The following is a 24,740-nucleotide window of genomic DNA, read 5'->3' on the forward strand; positions in this document are numbered from 1 at the left end:
TGGCCCTGGATGTGGATGAAGTCAGCTTTAAGTGAAAGCCTAGGGGGCTGGAGACTGGGACCCTGGGGGCACAGCAGGACAGCGAAGCTCTGGGCTCCAGGTCCAGCGCTGTCATTCCGTCCCTGCAGCCACCATCTCTCCAGGGCAGCCAGAGCCAAAACAATTTCCAATTCAGCACATAGTGGGCCTGCCACATGGAGTTATCTGCCAGGATTTCAGGGCCTGACAAGGGCTATCAGTAGCAAACACGGCTTAACAGAAGGAGCCCTTATCCCCGGGGAAGAGTGAGATGGGAATCTCTGATCCAATCCCCTTCCATGCTCTGACAAAATTTCACTGGAAAATTTTATTGAAAAAAACAATTGTACAAATAAGATCTTTGTTTGACAGCAACAAAGGCTCATTTCCCCCCTTTCCTCCCCATCTTTGAAAATCTATAAAAGGAAAAAAAATGTTCATCCCCATGATGCCTGACCGGAGTCTGCCCAAGAGTTCCCCCTGCCCCTGCATAAGCTATACCCGACCCCCTCACTGGGGTCAGACCCATGGGTGGGGGGGGTACATGTCCCAGGGGCTGCAGCACCTAGTTTTATAGTTGAGGGAAGTTAGAAGATTGGGAGGGAGCCGGGGAGGGGCTGAGGTGGTGGTGGTATCAGGAAGAAGGCCCCCATTCCGTGAGGGCTTGGCTGAACCCCCAGCTCGATTCCGTCTCACAGATGATAAAGCACACAGCTATAAAGATGAACACGGACCGAGGCAGCCTGGATCCCAGGGCTGAGGGCAGGGCTCCACGACTGCTGCCCAGCTCCCACAGGATGTGGGGTCTCTGGGCTCAGCATCCTGACAACTGGGGGCCCATGTCCAGGCAGAGTGAATCCTGGCTGGGAAGGTCTGCTCAGACACAGCCAGCCCCCCTGTTTTCCCACCCCCACCCCGTGGACTATCCAAGGTCAGTACCTCAGCTCCCCACCCCCATAGCACCCATGTGTCTCAGGAGCCTCCCGCTGCCCCCTGCCATCCCATACCCACCCTGGGGCCCTACAACTCGTCTCGCATCTTGTCACCCTTGGGCCGGACCAGGCGCCCAATGAACAGCAGGGAGCTGCTCTGGGTGTCTCGAACCAGGAAGATGAAGGGATGGTCGGCGTAGAAGAGCTTGGGGCTGCGCAGCTCCTCACGCCCATAGATGTCCTGGTCGAAGGGGTTGCCGTCCGTGTCCCACTCGAAGGCGGTGGCGTGGAACACACTGGCCAGGTACAGGTCCTTCTTGCCAGACATGCGAGACAGGTCTGCCTTGTTCTTGTCGATGGCCTCAGTCAGACCCAGCCCAGCCAGGTGTTTCTGCAGGACCAGGTGAGGGCCGGTGAGGCCACGGTGGGTAAGGCTCCTAGACCCTCACCCTCCACCCACACCGCCTGCTGTCTCCTCCCATCTCTTCCTCAGAGCAGAGATTACCACTCCCTGCCACCTTCTGTGTGCCAGACACGGTGTGGGCACTGCCAAGCACTGCTTTCCTAATTCTCATGAAAACCCTGCAAGAGCTTCCAATCACCACTTCACAGATGAGGAAACTAAGGCTCAGGGGGAAAAGGCAGAATTTATGCCTGGCCCCGCCGAGCCATCTTGACCTGTGCTTCTCAAACTGTGGGTGGTGGACTGCCAGCATCAGCATGCCCCAGGGGCTTACATGAAGTGCACATTCCCTGACTCCAGCCCAGAGCCACTGAATCACAGTCTCTGGGGGTGGGCTGGGAACCTTTTTGAACCAACTCTCCAGGTAGTTCTTGACACACTCAAGTTTGAGAAAGACTGGCCTAAGGACAGCTATGACCACATCACCCTGGGGCTTAAAACCTTTCCAGAGTGATATGATGTCTGGGATTTGCTTCAAAATAATCTGATGGGCGAGGAATGGGTGTGTATAAATGAATCCTTATTGGTCATGAGTTGACGATGGTTGATGTTGGGTGATGGATACATGAGGGTTCCTGATACTAATCTCTCTATTTTTAATATATTTTTATACATTTCCATAGTAAAAAGTTAAAACGCACACACACACACACACACACACGCCCTCTTCCAAGGCTCTGCACAACCCCTGGAAGCCAAGAACAAGCTCTTCCCTGTGAACTGTGCTTGCATTGCAGCCTTAACCCTCAGCATGTCCCACTCTGCTCTCCACTCAACAGCCTCCCTGAAACTGCATCCTCGATGGCATCTCAGTGGCTACCCTGTCTCTGTAGGGCCCTTTAGACTCCACGTCTTCTGGGAAGGCTTCCCTATCCCACAAGACTGGAGCCGCACCTCTCTGGGCCTCAGCACCCCTGGCCTCCCTCTGTCTATCAGTGTGTGGTCCTGTCTGTCTCTCCTGCCTGGCTCAGAACTCCCTCAAGGCAGGGCCCATAGTCAGGGCTCTCCCTGGCTCTCAGTGCAGAACAGGTGGCAGTAAAGGACTATCGGCTGAGTGAACAGCAGCCTTCAGGGCCCAGGCTTCTGCAGGACAGTGCACTTCCCCAGCATGGCCAAACGGGCACGAGACCTAGGGATCTGAGAGTCAGGGTGTCCTGAGACAGGCATTCTAGGCCCAGCTATTCCAGTCCCCATGACTTTGCACAAATCACCCTCTTGGAATTTCCCAACTCAATCTATTGCAGGGTAGCGGGTAGTGTGTCCAACCAGGGTGCCAGGAAAACACAGGAGAAAGAAGGAGAGTCAGATGACAGCAACTGCAGGAGAAGGGGCTGGGGTAGAGTCGGGACAAGCGCAAAAGGGAGACGGGTGGCTCCTCTCTGGAAACCCTCAGTGTTGTCTATAGTACAGACCACACAAGCTCCACTAGTCTCCACTTTGGAGCCTAAGCCCCATCTCATCTCAAGCTTTCTCTCTCCATGCTCTCTCAGCAACAAGTCTGAAACCATTTTGTAGGTGAGAGACCTGCCAAGGAATCATTTCTGGAATCCAAGGAAGGAATGAGATGAAAGTCTTCCCTTTTGAGTAGAGGAAAAAATCTTTCTCTCCTGATTGACAAAAAGGCCCCCCTGAGTTTTCACCTTGAGAACTAACTGCAGCTCCAGTGCTTACTAGCTAGGGTGACCTTAACGAGTCACTGCTTCTCTCTGAGCTGGTGCCCACCACCCAGAGTGGTCATGAGGGAGAAATGGTGTTGAGCGGGTTTGGTTAAGTTTCCAGCCAAGTGACTCAGAGCTGAAAGCCATTATTAGTCTTATTACTGCATGGGGGACAATCCTCCAGCTTGAAGAGTCTATACATGCATACCCCAGAGATATTGCGGGTTCGGTTCCAGACCAGCACAATAAAGTGAATATTGCAATAAAGTGAGTCACACGAATTTTTTGGTTTCCCGGTGCATATAAAAGTTATGTTTACACTATACTGTAGTCTATTAACTCGGCAATAGTATTTTGTCTTAAAAAATCAATGTACAGGGCTTCCCTGGTGGCGCAGTGGTTGGGAGTCCGCCTGCCGATGCAGGGGACGCGGGTTCATGCCCCGGTCCGGGAGGATCCCACATGCCATGGAGCGGCTGGGCCCGTGAGCCATGGCTGCTGGGCCTGCGCGTCCGGAGCCTGTGCTCCCCAACGGGAGAGGCCACAACAGTGAGAGGCCCGCATACCGCAAAAAAAAAAAAAAAAAAATCAATGTACATACCTTAATTAAAAATACTTTATTGCTAAAAAATGCTAACCATCATCTGAGCCTTCAGGGACTCAATCTTTTTGCTGGTGGAGGGTTTGAAATATCGCGAGAATTACTGAAACGTGACACACAGACACGAAGCGAGCAAATGCTGCTGGAAAAGTGGAGCCAATAGACTTGTTTGACGCAGGATTGCCATTAAGTCTTCAGTTTGTAAAAAACGCAGTAAAGCGAAGCACAATAAAACGAGGCATGCCTGCAATAACGTCTGAGTTATTGACTATGTGAATTTGGATAAGTTATTTAACTTTTCTGAGCCTCACTTTCCTCATCTGTAAGATAAGGTTGATAGTCCTACCTAATAAAGTTGTTTTGCGAATTAAGAGTTTAATACATACAAAGTGCTTAGGAAGAGTGCCTAGCATACAGCACGTGCTCAGTTATATTGGGTTGGCTAAAAAGTTCGTTTGGGTCTTTCGTAGGATATTACAGAAAAACTTGAATGAACTTTTTGGCCAACCCAATATTTAGCTATTGATGTTATCACCATCTTCCCAAGGGCAGGGACCATGCCTCCTCGCCCAGCACAGCCCAGTATTGCCTGGACAGCCAGAGGGGTTCAGGACAGACCTGGTGAGCTGGTGAATGGATGCCCCATGCGCCATGCCCCCCTCCAAGCCCTGCAGGCCCTTGAGTTGGGCCATCCCTCACCTGCAGGTCGTGGGTCACCTCCACCACACCCTTGGGCAGGGAGATGGCAACAGCCTTCTTCTGCATCTTCCCCATCCAGATCTTCAGCTGCTCTTTGGTCAGCAGCTTCTCAAGGCGCTCAAGGGGCTCCACGTGGTGGGGCATGATGATGATGAGGCTGGAGAGCTTGTGCGCCAGGGGCATCTCCACAATTTGCAGCTTCTCCTTCTCGTCATCATAGTAGTTGTAGAGACCTGGGAGAAGAGCAGAAACGGCGCTGGGCACACTATGGGGCGGGGGTGGGCCAGGCCCCAAGCACACCCTCATGCCCCCCCAACCCCGCCCTGCAAGGCACCTACCTGTCCGGTGCATCATGGTGACACCCACGGTATAGGAACGGGTCACCATGAAGCCTCGGTTGTCCACCATCTTGTGGTGGAATCTCTCATCCCAGTGTGCTATAGTGGGAAGTAGAACACAAGGTCAGAAATAGATGCCCCCATCTTGTCAAGACACTCCCCTCAACTGCATACCCTGGATTTTTCCCTGCTCAAGGCCTTTGTTCAAGTTTTCAGGGCTCAACTGCAGCCCACCTCCCCCTGATCACCCAGCCCACAGAGTACATGTTCCCTGCTTTGGGGGTGTGGGTCTTGGTCCCAGGACATGCTGCCTGAAGATATGGCTCTCTATATTTAGGGCCTACCTGTTTCCACATGACAGGGGGTGCCTTCAGAAGGAGACCCTCAGCTCAGCTACCACCATGTACACCTCTGCCCTGACAACTGTCAGGCGTTTGCACAACACGCGCTGAGCTAGACTTCCCACCCCACCTGCTAACTGAGGTCTGTGCCCGGGCAGGGGATGCCCCGAGACCACCCTTAATTCTTATCTGCAAGCCCTGTCTCTGTGTCCCCCAAAATGACCCCAAAAACCATGAATACGTGACAGTGGCATGAGCCCTGCCCTATGTCACATACAGACCTGTATTCAAATTCAGTCTCAGTCACCAACTGGCTGCAAGACCTTTTACCCCTATCTTGGTCCCTTCATTTGTAAAAGAGGGGTCACCTCATCCTCACAGCATGCCGTGAGAGGAACAGTGCTATCCATATAGGTACTCAAAAATACACATTAAGCCCAAATCGAATCTTCAGTTCAAGATGTACCTGGACCTGAGTCCGGGCTCTCTCCTCCTAGCTGAGCCTCAGTTTCCTTACCTGTGAAATGGAGGTAATACCACCTGCCCCCAAAGTTGCTTTGAGGGTTAGTAATGATCACAGATGTGGAGCCTTTCTCCAGCTCATTACTGAGATAGAATTGATTACTAAATTTGATTCCAAAACAAGCAACAACACTCTGATGTGATGAAACACGGTAGGAGCACATCTTACGGAGTCCTTCGGTGGGGCGTGCATCTCTGTCCCGTTCCTTTAGACACAACACTACACCTCTCTGAATCTAGTGTCTCGTATGTAACAAGAGTTCAATAACAGTGCCTCCCTCTGGGTCCGCGGGTTGTTAATGAGGACTGAAGGAGCCCCAGCCGTGGTGCTCAGCAGGGGAACACTGACCTGATTTGCCAGGGGCGGGGCTCCGGGGAGAGGAGGCCCCGCCCCACCGCGCCCTGCCCCGCCCATCCGGACTCACGCTTAAAGAACATAGCATTGACCAGCAGCGCGCCATCGGTGCGCTCCACGTCCTTGGTGACCTCGGGCAGCTTGCCGTCGGTGGTCTGCGCCGCCCACTCGTTGATGGACTGCAGGGCGCTGCGCTTGTCGCGGAAGTTGATCTTGGAGTGCTCGCAATTGTAGTGCTGCTTGCTGCTGCGCACGAAGTCCTCTGCGAAGCTCACCGAGCTGGGCCCATACAGGCGGCTGCCCAGCTTCCAGGTCACGTTGCGCGCCGTGCTGTTGCTGAGTGAGCGCAGCAGCTCGCCCAGGCCCGCGTGCACCTCCTCGTCACGCAGCTGCTCGGCGCTCAGCACCGCCTTGGCCTGTGACGCCGTGGCCGCCTTGCCGCCCAGCGACACTAGCCCCAGGGACGAGGCCACCACCACAGGCGACAGCAGGATGTTCTCCACCGCCTGGTCCTTGGCCATGGCCTGGTACAGGCTGAAGGCCAGGCCGGCGCTGCGCTCAGCAAACGTGGCCGCCTTGGGGCTCAGCTTCTCAGCCGGGCTGGGAGCTGCTGCGGCCGCGGGTTTCTTCACCTCGGCGGCCAGGGCCCTACCCAGTAGGCAGAAGGTGCTGATGAGCAGGAGGGCACGCATGGCTGGGAGGCGGGTTGTGAGCACCACGGAGGACCTGTGAGGGTGGCAGAGAGAGGGCGGCCCTGAAGCCCCAGTCGTTCCTCCCCAACAACCATCCCTAGCCTCCTGGCTGTCACCAAGTCCCCTGGAGATGGGAGCAAGATGGCCCAGAGCTCTAGGGAGCCCGGACCTAACTCCGGGTTGCCCAGATTGGGGGTCTCCGTCTGCCCACTCTCTCAGAGGCCTTCTTTGACTCCCTACCCAAAGCAGGCAAGTCCCCACCTCAGCCCTATTGATTTCTTGCACTGAACTTAACATTTAGACTTATGTTTGTTATGTACTGTTTCCATCCCTAATTAGTCTGTGACCTCCAGGAGGGTAGGAAACCTAGCCAGTCTGGTTTCCCTCTATATCCCCAGTGCCTGGCACACAACAGGCCTCAGCTGTTCCTGAACGAACAGAAACCAGGGTCACTTGCCCAAACCTGGGGTCTTTAGTTATTAGCTCTGATCTCATACAACCCTGGGGCCCTTTTCCAGTGGGGGAAAAAAAAAAGTGGTAGATGGGCTCAGGGTCTGCATGAAACTCAGGGGCCTGGACAAAGGATGTCATGTGGGGTGGAGGTGTAGGCCTGCTCCTCCCCGAATGCCCTTCCTTCTGCCCTGGGCTGTTAATGAGTCACCAGTTGGTTCATTAAATGAGAGTCCAGATGCTCTACTCTGCTGCCCCAAGGGTGACCTTGAGTTCGCATGTGTGCATGTGTGTGTGCCCACCCCTCTCTGAGCCTCAGGCTCCATTTTCCAAGTTGTACGGGTCTAGGTCTCCGTGCCCAGGCTTCTGTCTCGGCAGGGATTTGCCTGCCCGTCTGCCCACAGCCCCTGGAGCGGATGTGAAATCCCCAGGACAAAAACTGGGGGGGCTGGTTGGGGGGAGGTTTCCTGAGAGGAAGGATACTAAGGGAGAGGGTAAGTCACAGCTCAAAGGAACAATGACACCGACACCCCTTCACCAGAGGCTGGTGGCCAGATGTGTGTTCATTCTCCCAGGAAGCTGGGCCACCTCAGATTCCATTCTGCCCTCCCATCTGACAGTCATCACCACACATGCCCATCTACTCTGTGGCTTCAAGATTGCCCTCAGGTCCCCTCCTCAAACCACAGCAGTAGCAGTGGCCCCTAGGACAAGCCCCTCTCCCCTCTCTGGGGCCTCCCATCAGGACAGTCTCTCCACATGGACTTATTTCCACACTCCTCCACTTTGAGGTCATTTCCGCTTCTCCAGGCAGCACAACGGAAGAGGAGATGACATGGCAAAGGGAAGGTTTGGAAGGAACCGCGGTGATCCCACGGCTCTGGCAGATCCCATCTCGTGGTCCTCAAGAAGATGGAAAACTCAGAATCCTGGTGGACGACCCTCAGGCCTTGAGCCTGCCTGGGGAGCACTGGCTTTCTGCGAAGACTCTACTGCTGCAGCCATCCTGTGAACCAAGCCAAGTCCCCCCTCCCTGGGCTGCCACCTCCTTGGAGGTGCAGTGCAGAGGAGAAGCAAAGGGTACATGGGGAGAGGTGGTGGGAGGAGAGAAGGCCACTGAGCCCCACAGCTGCCTGGGGGAAGGTATCAAAGAGATCTGTAGCCTAGAGTATGGATTGCAGAGGCAAGACAGAGTTTCACCCTAAAGAACGGATTAGTAAGGGAATATCTCAGGGCCCAGGCCACCTTCCTCCCAGCCCTAGCTACTTCCCCACCAGGCCTGGAGCCTCAAAGGCAGAGAGGCCATATAATTATTGTACAAACAAGGACACTTAAGAGAGTAAAATGGGACACTACTAATTGTTAGGCCAGGACAACAGGCATATGGTCATCCTATTCAAAGGCCGCCTTTAGTCGAGACAGCTGATACCAGAGCAGGGATCTCTGCAGAGGCCACCAGCATCCCCTTGAGAGACAGTCTTGGAGTCCAGTTCACAGCCTTGCCACGTGGCAGGCACTATCTTGACAGCCCCACCCCCAGCCAACCAGAACCTTAAAGGGCTGGGAGGGGCTTTTTAAGAAAGCTCCAAATGACTAGTTTGGGATTCCTCAGCAGCCACACAGCTGCGCTCCTGTTCCTGCTCCTGCTCCTGCGCCGGGTGACGTGGCAGGCTGGAAATTGAATTATCTGCACCCGCCTGCAGAGGGGGGCTTCCAACCCGGGAAGCGGGAGGCCTGGGTTCAGGTCCCAGGGGGTGCCACGGAGCCTCCCTGGCCGTAGCTTCGAGCCCGCAACGTCACTCTCTGCAGGGAGATGTGCAGCTATGGAGAAGGGCTGCCCTGTTAACCCAGCAGCAGGAACGGAGGAAGGCAAGTCACTGCAAGCAAGCCAGCCTCCCACAGCCCAGCCCCTGTTGCCACAGAGAAATCCTAGCCCTTAGGCCAAGGTTAGAAGATTTATACTCCCACAAAGAAAAACACACGATCCCAGAACCAAGGGCTGTGCCCACAGCTAGCCAGGCCAAGTTGAGACTGGGTTCCAGATTTTTCTAAGTAGAAGGAAGGGAAGCATTTGCTGGGGGTGGGGGGGACCACCAGAAAGGCTCTCGGACACTTGAGGAGGGCTAAAGTACCTTGAAACTGCCTCAGGGGGAGGTCAATGCCTGCCTTTTTCATTCTGAAAGAAAACAGAAGAGTGAGGAGGATGGGATAGGGCAGAGCTGGCGTGGTGGTGAGGAGGGGGCCTGGTAGGCCCAGCCCCCATACGGAACCCTGTCTGCACTGCCCCTGGCAGAAGGAAGACGTAACCAGTCCCAGATCTACAAGGACCTTGGAGGTCACTAAACAGTGGGAGAAACTGAGGCCAGAGAGGGGGCAGGGAGCCATCTCCAGTCCACCAAGGATCAGTGGGGGGTCAGGCTTCCTAGCACAGGGCTCCTTCCTCCCAGAAGCACCCACAGAGCCCCTCCGGAGGGCTGGATGTGGTGTCCTGTTACACAGCCCGTGAAAAAACATTTCTGCTGGGAATCCCGGTGACCAGAGACAAAAGGAGGGGACCCGGAGGCCTCAGGAAGGGGGGATGGGCCTATGAACTGCCTGAGGACAGGAGGATGTGGTCCCAGCCAGAGACTTCCAGGGAACCAAAGCCCCCTGATTTTCCTACGGCCTCCATCCGGCCTCCATCCGGGCCCTGCAGACCAGCGGGACCAGCCGGAAGCCCGGGAAGAGGAGGGGCCAGACCTTCTGGCCTTGCTGGAAGCGGTTTCATTCTTCTTCCACCACTCCAGCCGCCTCAGGAATGTCCCTAAGCTGGGGGCAGGGAACCCCAGCCTCTTAAGTAGCCTTAACCCTGCAGTTACTCCAGGAACCAGGTGGCGGTGGACAGAATGAGAGTGGGTGACTCAAAGCTTTCTAGGAAGCTCCCCGTTCTCCCTTCTGTGGGGGGATGCAGACCTGGTCACCTCCTCGCCCCTTTTTGGAGGGAAGTGGGGAGACTGGTGCTGGCTGCCATAACCTACACGTGCAGGCTGCTGATCAGAAATGGAGCCGCGGTGGGTGACTCCTCCCAAACCATGGGGACCCCAAGAGCCAAGTAAAAGTCAAGACTATTTCACCTCCTTTTCCTACCACCCTACCTCAGGAGGCTCAGATGCCCCCCAGCAAGCCTGTGAGAAGGGTGGTCCACTGGCCCTTGGGCCTCAACCCCACAACTGGAGGCACCCCGACATGCAAAGCCAGCCTGGCTTCCCTGTCCCTGCTGGAAGGCGTTCCAGACCCCATCTCCTCCCTCCTTGATCCTGCAGAGGGACGAGCCTCAGCATCCCGGCTCCCAGCCCCACTGTTTCCTCTCTGCCACCAGCACCCCTGCCCCACACTTCTGCGGAACCCTGCACTTTTTCCGGGCCCTCTGAGCGCCCCGACTCCCCATCCCGGCTCTGATCTCTGCTCTGGCCCTCGGGCTCGCTCCGCCATCACCCCCCAGCCCCGGGTTCTCCATGCCGAACCCTCCAGCTGTCCCCAAAGTGCCAGGGACTCCAGTTTGCGGGCTCTGGAGTGGCCCCTAAACCCTCCCGCGGGCCGCTCTCCCCTCTAGTTTTCTTGAGCACCCCCAAAGCTCCCGCCGCTCCCGCCCCACCCGGGCCGCCCCCGCCCCTCACCTGGCCGGGCTGGGCTGGCGCCGGGACCGCAGTCACAGTGCCGCACTCGAGCCGCGAACGGATTCCACTCTCCGCCGTGCCCCCGCTCTGCAGATCTATATATGGCGTTCCCCCACCCCACCTCCCGCCCGTCCCGAGAAACTTCTGGAAAGTTAGAAAAGCTTCCGGAGGGCGCCCCGGCTCCGCCAAAAAAAGCCAAAGACCTCCCCCAAACCGCCCTGGCTCCCGCCTCTCCCTCTGCGGGCAGTCACCCGGCCCCTGGGTCCTACTGCCCCCCTCATCGGACGGGGTCGCGGCACCCTGAGAGCCCCTGCCTTGAGACTGGGAGCCCGGGGCCGCACAACTGCAGAGCGAGCGGGCATCCTTCGATTCAGCTGAGACTCTGCACCCTAGAGGGAGCTCGGAACGCTTAGCTGGAGGGGACGTGGGTCTCCAGGGTCCAACTCCCCGGAGAGGAGCCCCCTAACACCCCAAGGCTCTTTGCACAAGCCAGCTACCCCTGATTGCACATTCCTTCCAGCACCCCTTTCCCTGCAGCAGCTCTGCCTCCAAGTGGATCCATTCCCCCATTTTTGAGCTGAAACTTAATTGAGTTCCCCTACACGCCCCCTCCTCAGTCAGGGCCCCTCTCCTTCCTCTCAGGGGAGGTGGTCAGAGGTTGGGAGGCAGCGCCCTTCTCCATGTGCAGTTTATCCTGAACACCTTGGAGCTCAACCTCAGTGGCCACCCCGACAGGAAGAGTGGTCAGGCCAGTCCCAGTACCTGACCCTCACCCAGGAAAGTATTGGAGACACCTGGGAAACACCACGTGGTCTGCCTGGGCCTGGAGGGGTGCACAGGAAGAAAACCCTGGCTGTCCACTAAGTAATATGCTGTGTGACCCTAAAGAAGTTACTTTCCTTTCTGGGCCTCAGTTCCTTTGTGAAATGTCATTCCTTGCTTCCTTTCCTTGTCTGTCTCAGTCTGTCTCTGTCTCTCTGTCCTTGGTCGTCCCTGCCCCCTCCCTGTCTGGGTCCTCTCCCACAGGTCTCACTATCAACTCCTCTTGCCCCACCCTTCCCCAGTTGATAGCCTCTTGAGCTCTGAGCTAAGCTGGGGTATTCATTTCCGTTCCAGGTGCAGAAGACACAGCCAAAAACAGGACAAAGTCCCTGCCCTTAGGATGAACATTCTGAGGGGGGTACGCACATCTTAGTAGGGAACTTGAGAAGGTAGAAGATTATTTAGGACATCCCCCTCCCTACCCCAAATCTTTAATAGGGAAATCATAGATAACCCATGGGCCCCAGTATGGAGAGGAAGGGGCAGACACTTCACTCACTCATTCATTCATTCATTCAATCAACAAACTGGCTGAATATCTTCTTTTTTTCTTTTAAATTTATTTATTTATTTATGGCTGCCCTGGGTCTTCGTTGTTACACACGGGCTTTCTCTAGTTGCGGCGAGCGGGGGCTACCCTTCGTCGCGGTGCACAGGGGCTTCTCATTGCGGTGGCTTCTCTTGTTGTGGAGCATGGGCTGTAGGCTCACAGGCTTCAGCTGTTGTGGCATGTGGGCTCAGTAGTTGCGGCTCATGGGCTTAGTTGCCCCATGGCATCTGGGATCTTCCTGAGCCAGGGATCGAACCCATATCCCCTGCATTGGCAGGCGGATTCTTAACCACTGAGCCACCAGGGAAGTCCCATGTGCTGAATATCTTCTTGCTTCCAGGTGCATCTCTGGATCTTGGGGAGCAAATGAAGCCCAGCACCCAAAAGATGAATCATCCAGGTCCCTGGCAGCAGAGGTGAGGGGAGGGCACTTTCTGGCCACCCCAGCCTGGTGGTAGTGACTAACTTCTCAGTCTGGCTTAGGCTGCTGATGTTCAAAGTCTGATTACAAGGATTGTGGGAAATCTTAGATCCCAAGAGCTTCAGACTCTTCGAATCAGGGTCAAAGAATCAGAGATCACTTGAACCTTAAGGTAGTCATCACAGAGTATGATATCCCCATGAAATCTTCGAATTCATACAAGGAATCTTAGAATGTTAACTCTCTGAGTCAAAGAATCTTAGAATAAAAGTATTGAGGACTCTGGGCTGCAAGGCATCTCAGAGGTCACAGATTCCTGTCTGTAGCCCCTGGCAGAAGTCCTCTCTGCAGTACCCCAAAAAGGCAAGCACCCAGGTTACTCCAAGAACAGGGAGCTCACCTCCCTCGGAGGCAGCCCAGTATCTTTTTCTTAGGACAGGTCTGATCGTTGACAAAATCTCTTAGCCTCAGGGCGGTGTCCATCTCTTTGGTGCAGCTCTCCTGGTTTTCATGTACTTCCCTCTGCCTCATCTGTGTATTGCTTTTAAGAATAAGTCCTTGCTATTCAAGGAAACCGAGAAAATCGCCTGGGTCCCAGGCCCAACTCCACCCTCTACCCCACCCCCAGCTTGGCCCTCAGGTGGTAATTGGCCAGTCAGCTAAGGGTCCATCAAAGCTGGTGTAATGAAGGAGAGGTTTGCCTTGATTTCCAGCAGGTCCAGATGTCAAGATCCCGCACAGATTTCCTTTCCTCCACACCCTTTCACCTCTTAGCTCTCCGAAGCCTCACCAGAAGTTTAGGGGAAAGCTGAGTGCTACAACTCTCAGTGACAGCCCTGAGGGGGAAGGGTAAACTGAGGCTCACGCTGTTAGATAAACCCAGAATCCTAGAAGGTCAGAGTAGAAAGGACCAATGCCCACCATATACCGATAGGGAAGCTGAGGCCTAGGGAGGGGGCTGGGCCTGGAGACCCTCTACCAGCCTCACTAGACCGATACTGTAGCTCAGACTGGGTCAGAAGCCTCCTCTGTGGCATTGTGCTGTGTTATCTCTGTGTCATCACCCTGTAAGGTCACTGAATGTCATTGGAGATTTTGGATGGGCAGAGATTTCTTCTCACTCTGAGTCTCCGGTACCTAGCACACGGCATGCCCAGAAAAGGCACATGGTGAGCGTGGCCAGTGAGTGAGTGATGGGAAGTGTCTGCCTGAGTCTACTGGACTCCAAGCACAGCCTCCCTGCAACCTCCCTGGAGAAAGAAAGGCAACGGCTCCTTTAAATTTCCAAGATCAGCAAAAAAAAGTTTTGAGAGCCTTTGCCACATTATTCTTAGCTCTGAGCCCAGCCCAGGCCCTGCTGACTGCAGCCCTTCCCCCACTCTCCCAGGCTGCACTTTTTGGAAAAAGCACTGTTTTTGGAGGGAGGAAAGAGTCTGAAATGCAGAGAAACTCTCCAGCATTTCAGGTCTGGGTTCCTCCAGTGCCTCTGCTCCCAGCAGGAGCGGTTCCTGCACACCCCCACCCCGGACAGGGGCTCATCTGGAAATCCCAGGTCCCAAGAGGTGTGGGCAGCAGGAAATAGAAAACTGTGGAATCCAATTGCATCACACCGTACAGAGAGGAAAACTGAGGCCCAGAGAGGGGCAGGAACTTGCCCAAGGTCACACAGCAAGTCAGAGGTGGAGCTGGACCAGAGCCCACGCCCTGGGCTCCAGCCCTCTTTCTCCCACACCATCTTCTAACTGGGCCTTCCAGGTAGGCAGGCCCAGTTCTGCCAGATACTGCAGAAACGGCTCTCTAGCCCCAGTGGCTAGATTCAGGCAGACCTCACCCTAACAGAATCCTAGGACAAAAACTAACATGTTAAGTACCCAGCACATTCATATTATCATATTTAATATTCTCAGGTTAAGTAAGAATGTCTCCATTTTAAACAAGGAAACTGAGGTTCAGGGAGGCTAAGTTCAAGACCTTACAGCAAATTGCAGTCAGAACTGGGATGTGAACTGTTTGTCTGTGGAAGATGGGGAGTTGGGACAGGGAGAGGACAAGGAAGTGACATTCATGGGGCCCTTTGCTGTGGCCAGGTGCCCTAAACAATATCTCACTTTTAATTATTGGACGTTAATTGGAAGGAAGTGTCATCCCTTTCTTCTTTTAACAGAGGATAAAACTGTGGCCAAGAAAGGCTTGGCTAGCCAGCCCGTGGTGGGTCGTCTCCCTGGGAAACCAGGGCTGCCACTGGCAGTTTTTCTCTGAGATGCTGTCCGGAGCCAAGAATGTGCTCGCAGCCCCAAGCATGAGTCAGGGAAATGCAACTTCTGCAGTCTCTGATTCTCTCTCGTGGAGTTTGGGGCCTTCTGACCCAAAGGGCTGTCCTGTGAGCTGCCACGTTGGAGGGTGGGAGGCTGGTGAGGGGTGGGCGGACGCATGACTCCTCCCTCCTCCTCCCAGAGCAAGCCCCACCCTCCTGCCATCCTCCTGGCGCTGAGGCAACTCCAGGGCCTTCACCCACACGCCTGACGCCCTGACAGGACACCCCAGAGACACACGTCCACTGACACAAGACACTGCAGACACACGTGTCCACCCACCCACTGTGGCCCCTTCATGCAATCCACATATACACATGTCTGCATAACTCTCTAGCAGTACAAATGCACCACATGTGGCACACATGTCTAATAGGTACCTGTACATAGGCTCAGGCTCAAGGGGAGGCAGGGAGGACAGCCCGCAGTCGGGATTCCACTCTCTTCACCCATTATCAGCTGTGAAGCCTTGGGGAAGTCACTTCCCCTCTCTGGCCTTCAGTTTCCAGTTGTAAAGTGAGAGGGTGTGACTCCTCCTTGCCACCCTGCTCCCTGCCAGTTGACATTCTCCCCTGCCTTCACCTGCAAAACCTGCAGACATTTCTTGAGCATCTACCATGTGTGGGGAATGAGCCAGGTACAGAACACAGGGACAGGGATCCTGACCCCAGCCCAGGCCTCAGTGCATTGCACCAGCTCCAAACCCTTCTGTGGCTCCCAACAGCCCCTTGAGAAAGTCCAAGCCCCTTGGTGGCCCTTTGCAACAAACCAGTTTGCAAGTACAGGTCCTCGGTGCTCCTGGGCAGAGACTCTCTGCCTTCTTAGGGCCACAGCAAGGGAGGAGGCTCTTAAGAAAGCTCAGCTTTGGGACTGGGAGCTCCCTTCCTTCCACCAGTTTCCCTCTCCCAGGCCTCCTTTGGCAACTCATGGAAATAGCTCCAGCTGCCTGGAGAGCCCTTGGGGTGGTCAGATGGCTTTTAAGTACCACTTGCCTTTTCCCTTCCCCTGTTGCCTCTCTACCCACCCCCTTACCCAGCACCCAGCTCTTCTTTTCTCCCCCAGGTGACGCTGACAGCTGTAATAATAGTGATGCCCAGGTCAGCCGCAGGGCTGCCCTCCCTGTCTTAGGGTCTCTGACACCCAGAAAAGGGCCCCTGAGCTCTGACCACCCCACTCCCAGCCCTAATCCGCTTCAGCCCAGTGCAGCCACCCCAGTGTTATGGGATACAAGAAGCCCTGGCATGGGGGTCAGGAGACCTGGGATCCTGGCCCAGCTCTGCTGTGTTTTAGCTGGTCTAGCTCCCCACCTCTGTCAAATAGGAATGATGATCTAGAGGACGCTGAGAAGCACAGATGAAACAATGGGCTGGAGAGCACTCTGAGAACTCTGCATGACATTAGGCTCTCTGCTGCGCACGGCTCACCTCTCCATCACCTGGTCAAATCCTTCCTAACCCAAAGAAGCCTCTTCTGACCATTCCTGCTCTGTCCTCTGATCACCATCCTGTCAGTTCCACTCGCACCTGGCCTTGCACGTACACATGAGGTAGCAAAGGGCTGGAGTGGGGCCCTTCAGAAGAGGCACAGGCCAAGGGTGGCATCCTGGCAAAGCGAAGAGAATCCAGCCCGGGAGTCAGGAAGGCTGGGAGCCACCATTCAGCGAGTGACCTTGGAAAGTCACTGCACCTCTCTGGGCCTCCGTTTCCTCATCTGTAACGTGGAGAAATGAGGAGGATCTGGAAGAATCTGAGGGATTTCATTTTAAACGGGAAAGTTTAGTTTCGTCCCCACTGTTGGCAAGAGAAGAAATGGACACATCCTTTCTAGAAGGCAGTTTGCACTGGGAGCTTTAAAGATTGTACTGAATATTTCCCTGCAACATTGTTTGTAATTGCAAAACCTGGAAACAACTAAACTGTCCATCAGTAGGGGAGGTGGGAATGCCAGGAAGTTGGGAAAAACAAAAAGCGAGGAAGTTCTTTATGCCTTGATATTGATTCGATCTCAGAGCTGAAGTGAAGGAGGGTGTTACTTAGATCTGCACAGACTGTCCCAGCAGGTGGGTAGAAACTGGTAACATTCCTTGCTGGCAGGGAAAGGACTGGATGTGAGAGGGAGAGGGGGAGGAGTGAGACCTATCTTTCATCCCGTATGAATTTGGAGGCTATACGAATGCATTACCTATTCACACATTTTAAAATTTTTAAGTTATTTGTTCTTTTTAAAAAAATGTTTTAATGGTTCTGAAGAAACTAGGGGCAGGACAAGAATAAAGACGCAGACTTAGAGAATGGACTTGAGGACACGGGGAGGGGGAAGGGTAAGCTGGCATGAAGTGAGAGAGTGACATGGACTTATATACACTACCAAATGTAAAACAGATAGCTGGTGGGAAGCAGCCCCATAGCACAGGGAGATCAGCTGGGTGCTTTGTGACCACCTAGAGGGATGGGAGAGGGAGGGTGGGAGGGAGACGCAAGAGGGAGGGGATATGGGGACATATGTATATGTATAGCTGATTCACTTTGTTATACAGCAGAAACTAACACACCATTGTAAAGCAATTATACTCCAATAAAGATGTTGACAAAAATAATAAAATTTAAAAAAAAATTTTAATTTATTTTTGGCCGTGTTGGGTCTTCGTTGCTCTGCACAGGCTTTCTCTAGTTACGTCGAGACTACTCTCCATTGCAGTGCGCAGGCTTCTCATTGCAGTGGCTTCTCTTGTTGCGGAGCACAGGCTCTAGGCGTGCGGGCTTCAGTAGTTGTGGCGCACGGGCTTAGTTGCTCCGCGGCATGTGGGATCTTCCCGGACCAGGGATCGAACCCGTGTCCCCTGCATTGGCAGGCGGATTCTCAACCACTGAGCCACCAGGGAAGTCCCTCCACCTAATTTTTAAACCATTTCTACTATTTCGAGCTTTTTTTTCTCAATGAATGTGTATTCAAAAATATAGAGATCTGCATAATATTCGTAGAAAAAGACCAGAAGGAAATACTCTTAAATGGTTTAATACTATCTTTGAAGATGGACATACACATTATCTCTATTTTCAACTCTCTGCTTCTCTGAATTTTTTCAATAGCACATATTACTTTTATAATCACTTTTTGACAATCAATAAAGTAAATAGAAAAGCAACATCCAGTGGGAGATCAAGCCAGGCTTGAAGGCCATGTCTGAGTAGGTGCTGGGGAAGCACGGGCTGTGATGGGGCCTGGGGCTCGGGGCCCCTCACTGCAGCTCTGGGGAGCCTGGAAGGCTGGAGCTGGAGCCCGTCTGGCCAGACCCGGCATTTTCCACCCCCATGGCCTCAGGCTAAAATGAGCTTGATTGTGGCAGGATTTCATGGGCAGCAGCCAGCGGGAACAGAAGAGTCCTGCTAAAGGTCACCATGTGAGGGGACAGGAGTATGTGTGGGCAGAGCTGCAGAAGATGGCCAGGCCAGTCTTGGTCTAGTAGGAGCTTGGGAGCCCCTCCTGAAGGCAGTTTAGCAGGGAAATGACAAGGTCTCGTTGGAGGTTTTAAAGGAGTTCTGTGTCTGCTGAGTGGAGAGTGACAGAGGGAGGCCAGAGAGGAGAATGTCACAATAACCCAGAGCAGGATGCTGGTGCCTGAACCCAGGCAGGGGCCATGGGGCTAAGAGGGTCCAGCAGTGGACTGGGGCTTGGAGGGCCAGGAAGGAGGACTCTCGGGGGTCTGGCCTGGGTAAACACGTGGCAAACGGTCCCCTCTCTGAGATGGAGACTCTAGGGGGAAGGTAGTGAGCTCCGTTGTCTGTAGATAGGAGGCATCCAAGAGGCTGTAGCCTCCGTGAGTCTGGCACTCAGGAGAGGCCAGGCTGGGATTTGGGATTGTGGCACAGGAGAGTAATGGATGCCATGGGATGGTCGGTGTGGGTGGGAGCAGGCACAGAGGCTGAGAAGAACAGAGGCTGGGGAGAAACAGGCCCATGCCAGGCAGAGGGGGGAATATCCTCTGCCACCTCCAGGAGGGAGGATCAAGGAGGAGCTGGCCGGGCCGCTTGTGGGGCGGGCGGGCAGAGGGAGGAAGGCCATGCTGGATGCGATGGAGCCACGATGCCCTCTGTCCCCTCCTCCTTCGCTGAGAATGCTGAGGGAGGACCAGGCTGCCGCGTGGTGATTCCGTGGCTGGTGGGGTGGGTCAGAGCCAGGATCTGTACACTCGGCCGGGCCCCATTGGCTGGTGGGCAGGAGCCGGCGCAGGGACAGGCCGAGCTGATGCAACGTGGGCCTATCGTTGCAGGCCCTGCTGAGGGGATGCAGCTGTGCTGGCCGCTGCCCAGAGGTTCCAGTGGGGAGGGGGGACCGGCTCTTAGGGCAGGCTGGAGCTGTCTGCTCTGGGTGTGCTCTGACTCAGGAGGAAAACACGCCTTTCATGGAAGCACCCAGAGCCCTCAGCTGTGTGCATGTGCGTGAGGCGGGGGAGGGGCCTCAGCAGATGCTGCTGCACAGCTGTCCTCCTCAGGCTCGGCATTCTCAAGGCCAGATGGGGAGATGGGAGCGGAGGAGCCTGGTACCTGCAGAGCCCAGGGTGAGAGTCAGGTCCTGGGTGCCAGCCTGTGCTCAGCCTCTGACTCTGTATGTGACTTCGGGCAAGTCCCTGATCCCTCTGAGCCTGTTTCTCCATCTCTTTCGCTAGGACAGAGAGTTGTGAAAAAGAACTCAAGGCGTGGGAGCTGGAGGGGGAAGGGGGTTACCAGGGGCACAGCTGACCAGTCTGGGCACCCAAAGTAGGCACAGGAGAAAGGGAACGAGCATTTATTGATGCCCGCTTTGTACAGGGAGCGCTTTCATTCTCTGTTAACTCCCATATCCCTGCTGTGAGGCAGGCATTTTAATTCCCAATTTGCAGATCAAGAAACTGAGCCTCAGAAAGCCCAGGAATGATAGAGCCTAGATTTGAAGCCAGGTTTCCCTGCCTGGGGTCCGGGGTTCTGTCCGCTGCAGCCAACTGGGGAGTCTCACACGAGCATCCCTGATGCCCAGGATTCAGAGTTGTCCAAATCTTGGGCACTGCCTACAAGTCTCTTCTTCGTTAACCCTGCCCAGGCCCCAGTGTCAGGGCCACAAAGAAAGGGGATCTGGACAAGTGGTGGCCAGGTCTGACAGAGTCCCAGGATCTAAAGGGGGCGATCTCAAGGGATCCGTGTAGGCTGAAGCTCAGGGACCTGCGGGCACTCCCTCAAGCTCCCTGACACAGGGACCCAGCCCTGGAAGACTGGCAGGAGTGGGGCTGAGTGTCAGAAAGGGTCTCAACTGCAGATCTAGACAAGCCTGGTCCCAGGACCAAAATAGGAAGCCCAGTCATGGGAGCAAGACTGTGAGTCCCTGAAGCTAGGAGCCACCCAGCAGCTCAGTGCGGCTTGTACAGTGAGCGATGGGCCAGTGACAGGCCACAGGCGGGGGTAGCACAGCACAGAGCTGAGGCTGCCTTGATACCAAAGTCCTGACAGGGGGCCCTCTCTGCCTTCATCCACACCCACGGCACTGGCCCGTCCCTGAGTCCTGCTGGAGGTCTGTCCTGCCCCCTGCAGTGGGACTGGGTCTCCCACAGTGTCCTGGGGGAGGGGTGTGGGGGACAAGCAGGCCCAGTGCCCACAGAGCTGACTCTGCCACCACTGGGCATTTCCAGGGGGTTTTACCAAGGTCCTTCTCAAGACAGAAGGACTTGACAAAGGCATCATGTTGACATAGAATTCCAGACACTGGCAGGCCACTCATTTTCACTCGAAACCAACTTTTCCTGAGCAACTGTTTTGAGCCAGGCCCTGTCCTGGGAACACATAAACAAACCAGATCCGCTCCCTGTCCTTAAACAACGGAGCTCACACAGGGTGCTCAAGACTGTGACAGAGGGGAGAAGGCAGAGGGCTGCCAGAGCCCATGCAGGGATGGGAGCAGGGAAGACTTCCTGGAGGAGGCTGCCTGGGGTGGAGAAGGAGCTCACCTCAAGCAGAGAAGGCTCGGGGAGCGTGAGAAAAGGGAGGTGGCCTCCTCGGGTGCACAATCAATGGGAACACCAAAAACCACAGTAATGAAGATAAGTAATATTTTCATGCAATGTTTTAAAAAATGAAAATCCATGCTAAAAAAATAGATGATGAACAAAATATCAACGTTTTAAATAAAGATAGAATCAGGGCCAACTTCCTGGGTATGCAACCTGTGTAGTCTGACAGGATGCCACACTTGGTTGCATATTCTGCTGTTGCCATCTTGAAATTTGGAATAATTTTTGAAGGAGGGGCCTCACACATCACATAGCCAGTCCTGGACAAGGACAATAAAATAGTACTGTGTCAAGCCATATTGGAGCCTGAGCCAAATGAGAAAAAAAAGTGTTTATTTAAAATTTTGATATTTTGTTCATCGTGGATTTTTTTGGCATTAACTTTGATTTTTAAAAAATATTGCATGGAAAGGTTTGGGGTGCCCCTTGTAATTTGCACCCAGGGTGAATGTCTCACTCTCCTCACCCTAGTCCCAGCCCGGAGAGAAGGCGAGGTGTGGAAGGGCATCCCAGGCAGACAGACAGAAGGGCTGTCCAGCAGCTGGAAGCCTGCGGGGCCTGGGGAAGGCTTGGGGGACAGGGCAGCCTCCGGTACTTCCCAGATCCCATGAGCCCTTGCCAGAGATGCACCTGGATATCTTCCCACTCTCAAGTCACTGAGTGCCTCAGTGCCCCATCTGCAAAGTGAGAACAATGGTTCCTTTCAACAGCCTGTCTTCCAGGTTGAGAGACAAAAGAAAAATAAAAGGTGCTGAGTTTGAAACCAGAGAGACCTGTACGCTAGGAAGTCTGTGCACCAGTTCTGTGTTAGGTGCCACTGTAACTCCCACAGGCATGCAGAGATCGGCTCCTCCACCCTCCATGCCTCTCTCCTTCTGACCTCCAAGCTCCGAAGACCCCTTCTGCCTTCTCATAGCCTGGGAGGCTCCCCCAGCCAGCCACAGCTTCTCCCTTCACTTGCCTTCAGTGAACACAGGAGGGGGAGATCATACTAAGCCCCTTTTTTTTTTTTTTTTTGCTGTACGCGGGCCTCTCACTGTTTTTTGCTGTACGCAGGCCTCTCACTGTTGTGGCCTCTCTCGTTGCGGAGCACAGGCTCCGGACACACAGGCTCAGCTGCCATGGCTCACGGACCTAGCCGCTCCACAGCATGTGGGATCTTCCCGGACCGGGGCACGAACCCGTGTCCCCTGCATTGGCAGGCGGACTCTCAACCACTGCGCCACCAGGGAAGCCCTAAGCCCTTTATTTATTTTATTTATTCCTTCTTTCATGCAACCAACATTCATCAAGGATTCACTACGTACCAGGCACTATTCTGGGTGCAAAGAACACAGGAGGGAACAAACAGGGCCTTCGCTCTCAAGGAGCCTCACATGCATCTGGAGGAGACAGGCTATACACTAAGAAACAGATCTGATAATTCCAGGTAATGGTAAGCGCTACGAAGAAACAAAAGCCGGTGGTTGGAGGTGGGGGGATGAGTACTTTACAGGGGGTATAACCTGAGAACTGAATGATGAGAGGCTGTATTGTTTTCCTATTGCTGCTACAACAACTTACCATAAACATAGTGGCTTAAAACAATAAAAGTTTATCCTCTTATAGTTCTGAATGTCAGAAGACCAGAATGGGTCAGCAGGGCTGCGTTCCTCTAGAAGCTCGGGGGCAAGTCTCTTTCCTTGCCCTTTCCCGGGTCTAGGGGCTGCCTGCACTCCTTGACTCATGACCCCTTCCTCCATCCTCAGTGCCAGCAGTGTAGCATTCATAGCTGCCCCTCTCTCTGACCTCTGCTTCTGTCATCACATATCTTTCTCTGACCCCCCTCCCCTCCTCCCTCATATAAGGAACCTTGTGGTTACATAGGGCCACCAGGTAATATCTCTATCTCAAGATCCATAATTTAATCACATCTGTAGGAGACTTCCCTGGTGGTCCAGTGGCTAAGACTCTGCACTCCCAATGCTAGGGGCTCAGGTTCGATCCCTCGTCAGGGAACTAGATCCCACATGCCATGACTAAGAGTTCACATGCCGCAACTAAAGATCCCTCATGCCTCAACTGAAAAAAAAAAAAAAGGATCCCACACACCACAGCTAAAGATCCTGCACACGGCAATGAAGATCCCGTGTGCTGTGACTAAGACCCGGCACAGCCAAATAAATAAATAAATAAATATTTCATCACATCTGCAAAGTCCCCTTTACCATGGAAGTTAACATATGCAGGGATTAGGACCTGGTTGTCTTTGGGAGCCACTCTTCTGCCTACCAAGGAAGCCAACCCCCTGAAAACTTTAGAGTGGAGGAGAGCAACCCAAACAGAGGGAACTATATATGCAAGGGCCCCAAGGCTAGAAAAAACTAGGCATGTTCTCAGAATAGCAAAAGGCCACCCTTCTAGAGAGTAATGCTCCAGTTAATTTGATTTTTTGTTGTTGCTCTGTACGCGGGCCTCTCACTGTTGTGGCCTCTCCCGTTGCGGAGCACAGGCTCCAGACGCACAGGCTAAGCGGCCATGGCTCACGGGCCCAGCCGCTCCGCAGCATGTGGGATCTTCCCAGACTGGGGCACGAACCCGTGTCCCCTGCATCAGCAGGCGGACTCTCAACCACTGCGCCACCAGGGAAGCCCAGTTAATTTGATTTTAATTCACTTCATCCATGGGGCCAATCTCACCCCTGTAGATGAATGTGGTGTGTTCCAGGAACCCTGAGCAGCCAGGACAGCCCTTAGAGAGCATTCTCTTGGCACATAAGGTCATCTCCTCTCTCCCCCTGCTTCTAGCTGGCCAACCCTTCACATGCTTAGAACGAGAGCCCTGCATGTTTGAGGAAGGTGCCAGCCCAGGTGCCCACCTTAAGCTGGGGGCCAGACTGACTGTGGTCGAGGAGTGGGCCCAGCCCCTGGTACCTGCATATAATCCTGCTCTTTCTTCCCTGCTGAAGGCCAGGATTGTGTGGCTGAGGGAGGATGGGAGCAGGAAAGGCAGGACCTTGAGCAGTGGCAGCAAACTTCAATGGCCATATTGTTAGCTCTGGGTGCAGTGGGGAGGGCGCCAAGGTCTGGCTGAATGAGGCATCTGTGCTTGCTAGGTCAGGATGCTCAGGTCAGGGGCTCTCCTGGGAGATGCCTCCCACCCCCCACCTCACCCAGACCCTGCCATTTGGCTTCCTTAGCATCCCTTGTATTGATCCCTCAGGGACCACAGATATCACTGGCTGGCTAACTGTGCCATGGGCTGTTGGTTGGTAGCCTTTCCTGTTAGATTGTAAGCTCTCTGAGAAGACCACCAAATCCCAGCATCCAGCCCAGGGCTTAGATCAGAGAAGTTGCTCCATAAATGTGTGTAATGAGTGGATGAATGAATGAATGAATGAATGAGACTGTTGCCATTCTTGCTTTGTCTGGTCACCCCTTCCCTGGACCACTGTACCAGCCTCCTCTCTAGCTTCCCTGTCTCTGGTCTTTCCTCCTCCACACCGTTGCCTGGGGATCATTCTAACACACCATCAATTAAAACCCTCCTGGGTCTCCCTGAGACCTTTAGGATCCAATCAAGCCCCCACCAGCCTCGCCAGGTATTCATCCACCAATTCTCCCCCCTGCCTCTGTGCTAACCCTTGGTAACACCTGACATTTCCCAGCCTGCATGCTCTTGTACTTGTGCATAATGCCCTTCCACCTCTTCTCCCCACCTGGGTGACTCCTACTCATGGTTCAGGCCACAGGCTCCTCCAGGAAGCCTGCCTGACTACCCCCAGCCTTCTCTGGGTTCCCACAGAATCCCCACCCACTCTACTCTGTGTTTCCCAGCACCTCAGCACCAATTATAATTGCCAGTTAACACCTGTGTCTCCCTAACCAGACCCTG

At 54.2% G+C, this 24,740-nt stretch overlaps 1 protein-coding gene across 1 annotated transcript; it reads right to left on the bottom strand.

The window, feature by feature from the left end:
* Window positions 1-331: 331 nt before the first annotated feature.
* SERPINH1 (serpin family H member 1) lies at window positions 332-10,835 on the bottom strand. Its single transcript, XM_060102788.1, has 5 exons — window positions 10,726-10,835; window positions 5,998-6,653; window positions 4,710-4,808; window positions 4,372-4,604; window positions 332-1,341 (listed from the first exon to the last, which is right to left on the bottom strand). Exons 2-5 carry the CDS (start codon window positions 6,617-6,619, stop codon window positions 1,039-1,041), a joined length of 1,257 nt encoding a protein of 418 aa, XP_059958771.1. The 5' UTR covers window positions 6,620-6,653; window positions 10,726-10,835; the 3' UTR covers window positions 332-1,038.
* Between the last annotated feature and the right edge of the window lie 13,905 nt (window positions 10,836-24,740).

Source organism: Mesoplodon densirostris, chromosome 7 (assembly GCF_025265405.1).
Source record: "Mesoplodon densirostris isolate mMesDen1 chromosome 7, mMesDen1 primary haplotype, whole genome shotgun sequence".
In the NCBI taxonomy this organism is placed as follows: domain Eukaryota; kingdom Metazoa; phylum Chordata; class Mammalia; order Artiodactyla; family Ziphiidae; genus Mesoplodon; species Mesoplodon densirostris.

Bases quoted from the DNA above. Each gene is read 5' to 3' on its own strand.
- SERPINH1 (XM_060102788.1), bottom strand. From the start codon at position 6,619: ATGCGTGCCCTCCTGCTCATCAGCACCTTCTGCCTACTGGGTAGGGCC. The intron at 4,809-5,997 runs GTGAGTCCGGAT...TTCCCACTATAG, and splicing joins CAATGCTATGTTCTTTAAGC to CACACTGGGATGAGAGATTC. The intron at 4,605-4,709 runs GTAGGTGCCTTG...CTCTTCTCCCAG, and splicing joins CACCATGATGCACCGGACAG to GTCTCTACAACTACTATGAT.